Raw genomic sequence first — 7,479 nt, 5'->3', positions numbered from 1 at the left:
TGCCGCACCTTCTCCTGCACGGCCGGGGCCCCCGAGGACGGCTCGGTGCCGGTCTCCACCTCCTCCCAGAGTCGCCGTCCCGTCGACAGCAGCTCTGCCAGCCGCGGCCCCGCAACTGCCCCCTCCGCCATTCTAGGCCGGGAAGGCACCACCACTGCCCCCAAACCGCTTCCGGGGTGGCCGGGAGTAACCCTGCCCCTCCGTCATCTTGATGAGGGCGCCCGAACGAGGGGCGGGGTAGGCGCCATCTTGGTAGGGGCAGGCCGGAGGCAGACCCTGGCAAGGGGACTCCCGGAGCCCCCGCGGCGCGGGTAACGGGAAGGCGGCGTCGCCCAGTAAATCTCGGCGGGGGCGTAAGGCGGCGTCGCCCAGTAAAGCGCGGCGGGGCCGTCGGTCCTCACGCATCTGGTGCTCCCAAAGCTTGTCCCAGAGCTGCCCGATGCACTCGCCTTCCCTGACTCTGCCAGAGTGCTCTGTGGGGGGAAGGTGTACTGGTGATGTGGTGCCACAAACAAGCGAAAAATAAGGATGACTGGATAAATTGACATGAAGCATGTGCCACCCCCAAAAGGCAGAACGAGGGGTGAGGGCATAAGGGCATTGAGACAGTCGCTCCCAGCAGCACACAATGCACAGTGTGAATGCTCACTATCACAGTGCTGCGTTTTAATTTTTTTTTAAGTGGCAAGCCTACCATTTCTCTGTGTTTTTTTAATAATAAAAGTAAAATAAGCAGCCTTTCTCATTTCTTTTTTTGCTTAGTTTCTAAGTGTGTTCTTACAATATCTCTGACATTCAAGACAGGTAAGGGTTAAAGCTGGTCTTTTACAACCTGATACTGGTCCCTTAGAAACACAGGTAATTGACGTAGGTGTGAGAAATGTATATGGTATAATAATAATTCAGGGCTGGCTGGAAGCACCGAGTCTCCAGAAATGAGTCAGTTTATGATCTACTCTGTTTGTTTTCTTCATACCTACCTGTGATTGCTCGATAAAGAGTTACTCATAAAAAAGCAGAAGAGCAGAAGAGCTGTGGGTTTAGGTTCCTGTTTGCCGTGCCTGGAGTAACCCCGCAGTGCTGTCACTCTCCTGTCACCTTCCCTCCATGTGACGGCTTTGCTCAGGCTGCAAAGGCAGACACTGGTAGTGTGAGGTATGTCAGGAGCTGCCTCTGTAATTCTGTGGTGTTCCTGCATGCCAGGCAGGAGGTGAAGAACAACGTTGTGTCTGGCGATGGGAAAATTAATTACTGTAATGATTGGAGGTATAATGGGGCCAGGAATCTGCAGCTGTTTGTTCTTCACTAGTAGAAGATGCTTTGGCATCTCCAACAATGACAACCAGTTCACTTTCATCAGAGCAATACCACTCTGAATATCGCATCTCCCCCCTTCACATGGATTAGTTAAAAACTACAGTAAACGTATTGCATCATCATGCCCTGTAATGGTCAAGATTCAGCATTTCAGCAGCATTTTTCAGAATCAGAGCAAAAGAGACTGCTGGAGTGACCTCCTCTGGTGTGTTATCCTTTGTGTTATCCAGAGAGCCTCTGAGCAGTTCACAGATCACCCTTTCTACAGGATATCTCTGTTTAATCTTTAACAAACATCTCCTTAGGGCGTTCGCCTTGGAGGCCTCTCAGAGCAAACCAGGCTGGTTCATAGCCTTGATCTCCAAGTAATTGTGAAAAGGCTGATGATAGAGCATGGGATCTCAGCTCACCTCCCCTCTCCTTAAAACTGAGGGGTGGGAGATGCAGTTTTGACCCAGATAGTCAAGGGTAGCACAGGACAGGCCTTGAGCAACACATTATCGTACCTTCATGTGTTGTTCTCCTCCTGCCTGAGGTCCACCTGGCAGGACATGGTTTTTTGAACTGCCCCTTCTAATTACAGAGCTCATGTTCTCAACACAAGGAAAAAATAAATGGTTCTTTGGGAGGCATAATTACCCAGCAAGCCCCTATTCACACCACAATGAACCTCAAGCTGGAGACTCCAGGAATAGTAGCTGTGATTAACCCCAGTGCATGTGCAAAAGGGGAGTTCCTGGAGCTTTGGCAAGCTGGGGATCGATCTCTTCTGCTCCCCAGTTCTGCCAGGTGTTTCAGTGTGCTCAGTTTTAAGCGTAAAGTCCACAGCTAGGGATCAGCCTCAGCTTCTGGAGGGTTCTTAGATCTCCACTTCCAGACAGGAAACATGCCCACATCCTTTCCATTATACAGGTAGTAAAACTGACTGCCGTGGTGTGTTGTATCTAACACACACATGTAGAACATCTAACTGTGCACATCCAGTGCCTGTCCAGTGCTTCCCAGGAGCTCCAGCACGTTACATATACATCCAGTCTTCCTGGAAGACATTAGAGCTTCTGCATGTTGTCCTACATGCAGTGCTGCTCCAGACAGACTGAAGCACGCCTGGAAATTCCTTACTCCACCACACAGCACATGTGCGGTGGTCATGGCTGGCACATACGCAAGCTGTGAAAGTCCTCAAAATCTGCACGGCCTCAGTTCCGGGTTAATGGGAGGATGCTTCTGGAAAAGCCCAGTTGGATGGCACCCCCAGTGTGGCTCATGGGTCCACATCAGCTTCTGCTCTGGAGGGGAGACTGTTCTGCAGCTCCCTCCCTGCCTTAACTCACTTTCTGGTGGACTTTGGAGGCAGTGTCCCCAGGAATGCATAAAGGGAAGATGCTACTACTACTGATTCAAGAAGAGGGCCATGGCACCTTTTCTGCACCTGTGGTATCTGGGACTTTTCCCCTCTGATTGAGCAACTTGCTGAAATATGGGGTTCAGAGCTGGAAGGGGTACCAGCCTGCCCTGCCCAGGAGAAGGGATGGAGATCGGCATCCCCTCTGAATCTCACGCAGCCATTGCTGCAACTCCCCTTCAAGCTGTGTCCAGGGCCCTCAGGCTGCAGCCTAGTTCCTCCTCTGGTCTTATGGCTGTTACTCACCTATGTTGATTTGTCCCTGTTCCTCAGCTGAAGATCCCCATAAGGACAATCCCTATTATTATTTATCATCCTTAGGGCATAATGATATTGCTGAACGCTCCAGAAATAAAGGAGAACAGAAATGCAAGGGTTTTTCCTAAAATATAAACATTTACTCATGTCTGTGTCTTGTGGTATGATAGTGTAGGCACCAACCATCCCAAAGGTCAAAGCAACATCCTCCAAATATTTGCAGCAGTACAGATGTTGAGCAACAGCTGAGCCCTCAGTCAGTGGCCCCATCCCATGCCTTCTCCTTGTTCTGGCTCATCTTTCTTTGTGAAAAGCACAATTAAGAAGCAGGTGGAGGTCCTGACCCATGGTAGTCTGAGATGCAAACCAGGGCATTGGGGAAAAAATATCCCAACATGTTCTTCAACAGAGTAATTTGTCCTTCAAAATGCTTACATGATTACCAACAGCTTGTTGCCCTTGGTCAGAGTATCCTCCTGGAATAAGTTATGCAGCATCCCTCAATGAATAAAGAACTAAAAGGAAGAAAAAAATCAGTGTTTCAGTAGCAAGGTCAAAAGAGTACAGGAAAATCACCCTCCTGACTCCAGAATTCATTGTCTTCACAAGCCTAACCGTCAGGGAATGGTCACATTAATACCAGCGTTACTCTTTTCAAACCCAAATTAAAAGTCAAGCAGTAACTGAGGAGACTTTGCAGAGCAAACCCTTTGTCTGGTTCTTACCACATTTCATGTAAAGGGATGGTTTTCTTCTACACATAAGGCATTTTCAGAGCTATCTCTCCCATGTCAGCCCACAGCACCAGAAAGTGAAAGACTTCTGCCATGGCCATGGAGAATTCAGCTCCGGGGAGTCTCATTTTCAGAGAGACAGAAAAAAAAAAGCCACAAGACATGGGGGAAAATGGCTAATGACAGGAAAGTCAGAGAGGTAGACCCGTCACATTAGCAGTGAGCCTGGCAAGGGTTTGTGAAGCAGAGAGTAATGACAGCAGCCTTCCACAGTCTGGAGAGGATCGATTGTGAAAGCGGGGCAAAAGAAACACATGAAGAAGTGTCTGAAGGTCTGCAAAGCCACAATTGTTACAGAGATGCTCTCGGTTGCAGGGATGCTGCTACCGTCCTTGCCCAGGTTTATTCAGGTCCTGAAGGGCCGACTGCCAGAGTTGGAGATGTCTGGATCCAGTCAGATGGATCCCCTCAAGCCTTGGGGCCAAGCACAGGGTTGGTTCCCTCTGGATCTATCATCTGATGCTGACTGCCTTGCTCTGGTTCTTGGTCCCTAGGAGCCTCTTCCAGCCCAGCAGAGCTCACAAGCCTGGTAAATCTAGACTTACATCGCCTCCTGCTCAAGTATTGTCACTTGTCACCTCCCCATCATCTCCCTCCTGCCAGCCTGACCCTTTGCATTCTTCCACTAATTACAGTGCTTTCCGCTTTCCACTTTTGCATAGGACAATAACGGAGCCCTTGGTCCTCGCTGCTGATTGACCCCTCCAGTCCCTTCCCAGCTCTTTTCTGTTGGGCCTGCAGTCCAGATGCAAGGAGTGAGAGGAGAGGGCTCTGCATATTCAGCACTTGACCCTGCCTTTTCCCAGGCAGAAATTCAAATGGGACCTCTCTAGGAGGGGATCATGACATCTCCCCGGGGCATTCCTAGCTATTGTGACTCCTCTCCTCTACCCCAGGCTATGTGTGTTTGTAGTTACCAAATGCAAATCACATTTCCCACCCTCCTGGCTGAATCTCTCACTCCACAAGATCCTTCCCCTGTTGGTTTTTTGTTTGTTTTTGTTTGGTTTTTTCCCTCACCAGCTCGTTTTGCAATGCTCTGTGGAGTTGACAGCCCCTCCCGGTTTCACCTCCCTCTGATCTGGGATGCACAGCGAGGTGGCTATAGGGAAGATATTTAAGCAATCCTCATTAAGCACCTGCATCACCTCTTGGCTCAGGCTGGCTCTGGAAGCAGAAACTGCAGCTATTTTGCAGACTGGGAGCTGAAGACTCCCTTTTCTGAGGAATGCCAATGACTAACCCCTAATTACATTTTAAAAGGAAAACTTAAGATAGCTTTTTGGCCTTGGGAAGCTGTGGTGGAAACCTTGCAGCTGTGGCTTTACTGTCACTCTGGGAAGGCCGAGATGTCAGCAGCCAGATCAAGTCAACGGCACTGATAATGATAGTTATGATAGTTACCTCACTTGGTTACCTATGTGAGCATACGCTTCACCCCTGAGCATTTCAACCTCCAGGTCCCAGGGTTGTCTCAAGCCACCTCTGACTCTCTCTCTGTTTCACTGTTAGCACAGAAACCTGGAGCACATTAAGTCGGGGGGGCGGGGGGAGTGGTTTACAAGAAAAGCTCATGCATTGATTCCGTGACCCAGCAGAGGCTACTAAAAATGATTGAATGAATATGGAAATGAGTAATCCTACAGCTGGACTCGGGGCTGAATGCGGCCAACTCCACTCAATGCAAACCACAAATAAACCAAGGTGCACGCAAAGACACCAGAGACTGTAGGTCATGGTGTGGGAAATTGCCCTAGGATTTCCATCACATTTACCTGTCCTCCTTGTGCTGTGGATTCTCCTCGGCACTTGTGTGTTTAAACTCATCTTTTCTCTCCAAAGACTGCAAGAACAGGAATCTCTTATCCCATGCTTGGCCAGCTTCTGCACTGGGGGAAATGGGGGGCCATCAGAGCCCCCATCACTGGCTCCTGACTCCTTGCTGTTCACACACATGCCCTTGGCTAGTCCAGCCCACATTCGCAAGGACTCAAAAATAATCCTTGACTGCCTCAGTTTCCAGTCAACAGCACAGAATCCCAGGTAGCTGCATTCCCTGCTGGCTGGACAGAAACCTGAGGTTGTCCGAGGAAACATGTCACAGAGAGGTGTAGTATAATACATTTATTTTAAAAATGCACACCAGAATCTCATGTACATTAAGTATAGAGACTAAAGTTTCATTCTTATTCTGCCTTATTCAAGGGCCTTGGAGTCGTGTCCTCTCTCCAGGCCAGCGTGTCATCACACCTGGTATTAAGGGGGTGGAAGGAGTGGGCTGAAGACCTCAGTGGTCTATAAGGGGCAGGAAGGACAAGCCATGAGTACACCACACATTGAGCAGGCTTCTACCTCCAACACAAGCCCAGAGGGCAGAAGCTACAGTGCTGCTAGGGGCAGTTTTGCTACACTGTCCTGCTTCAGCAGCCTCCAGGACAGCTCCTGTCCCTAGCTCTGTGTGCCGTCATCAGTGAGAGCAGCAGCAGTCTCCATGAGGTCGTGGGGAAGATTGACGAGTCCTGTCTCCTGGAGCAATAATAACTGGTTCTGCCTGTGTCCGTGCCTGGTCTTCATTTCAGATGCTGCAAAAAGCACTGGACCAGTATTTGCCCCTGAGGAGGAACATTCAGTGGTGTTGGGTGAGCCCACAGCAGAAACCTTCCCCCAAAGGAGCTGCCCATGACCCCATCACCCGAAGAAGCCTCTTCCCAAAGGACAACTCTCTCCTCCCTTCCCATCCATCACTCCTGGCTTTCAGGCCACTGTCAGAAACCTCCTGCAAAGAGACAATGTCAGCCCAGGGTCCCCATTCACCCCTGGAGAAAAGGGCTTGTGCATGCAAAGTGATAAATGGCTTGTCCCCAGCTGGAGACAGAGGGCTGGATGCTCCTCATCAGCTGCAGGAGGGCAGCCCTTTGTCTTGTCTGGAGAGGTGGAGCAGAGGTTGGGCCCTGGTCTTAGACTTCCTGGCATCTCTCAGTTTGGGGTCTTCTGTGGTAATGTGAGAGTCCAGGTTTCCCGCATAGCCCCCTTCTTGCCGTAGCTCAGAGCATCGCTTGCGGTTGGTGCTCAGTCTCCAGCTCAGGAGTTCTCCCGCCTGCCTCGGCGTTATTTACAGACGTATCTCTCCACCTTCCGCCGACACTTCTTGCACACCACGTAGCAGCACCAGTGATACTTGCAGTGACACCACTCCACCACCTCCTCCGTGTAGGTGTTGTAGCCACGGCCACAGCACATCAGGTGGCAGCTGTCGCTGCCCATGGAGGTCTTGTTGCACTGCCTGTCAAGAGGAGGATGCAAAGCAGGAGCTGAGGGACCATGCCCGTGGTGGTGCTGACCACAGCCATCTGACCTGGCCTCCTCCCAGAGCTTACATGCCCATAGCAGGAGGCAGTGAGATGCATGGGTCTGCTTGCAAACTGGGGTTGATGTTAACTTGTGCTGCTGTGACAGTGTTTGAGGAGCCTTAGCTGAGGCTGCGCACGCTCACTCTGTATCATGCTAGGGGCAGGAACTTCCCATGGAGAAGGAAGGGCAGATGGCTGGGACCAGGAACTTCTGCTGCTGCTAAATCTGACAGGGATTGCAAGTCGCAGCCCTGAGGCAGCCCTGGCTCAGCCTTCAGACAAGGTTTCCCCATCCCTCTAAAAACTGCCTCCCAGCCCTGCAATCACTCCAGAAAGGAGACATCTGGGAAGCACT

General features: G+C 50.6%; 2 protein-coding genes across 2 annotated transcripts in view; both read right to left on the bottom strand.

The window, feature by feature from the left end:
* Window positions 1–131, bottom strand: part of IGBP1 (immunoglobulin (CD79A) binding protein 1) — a 5,341-nt gene extending 5,210 nt beyond the window's left edge. Inside the window, exon 1 of the mRNA XM_010192433.1 lies at window positions 4–131. Coding sequence (XP_010190735.1) covers window positions 4–131 — 128 coding nt within the window. The remainder of the gene's footprint in view (window positions 1–3) is intronic.
* Window positions 132–6,882: 6,751 nt separating this feature from the next.
* LOC104546920 (protein Wnt-11b-like) overlaps window positions 6,883–7,479 on the bottom strand; it is a 3,084-nt gene continuing 2,487 nt past the window's right edge. The window contains exon 5 of the mRNA XM_010192430.1: window positions 6,883–7,057. Within this exon, the coding sequence (XP_010190732.1) occupies window positions 6,883–7,057 (175 nt within the window). The remainder of the gene's footprint in view (window positions 7,058–7,479) is intronic.

Source organism: Mesitornis unicolor, unplaced genomic scaffold (assembly GCF_000695765.1).
Source record: "Mesitornis unicolor isolate BGI_N332 unplaced genomic scaffold, ASM69576v1 scaffold21449, whole genome shotgun sequence".
NCBI classification, from domain to species: Eukaryota; Metazoa; Chordata; class Aves; order Mesitornithiformes; family Mesitornithidae; genus Mesitornis; species Mesitornis unicolor.
The sequence above is the reverse complement of the archived record's forward strand: the minus strand, read 5'-3'. Positions and strand labels throughout refer to the sequence as shown.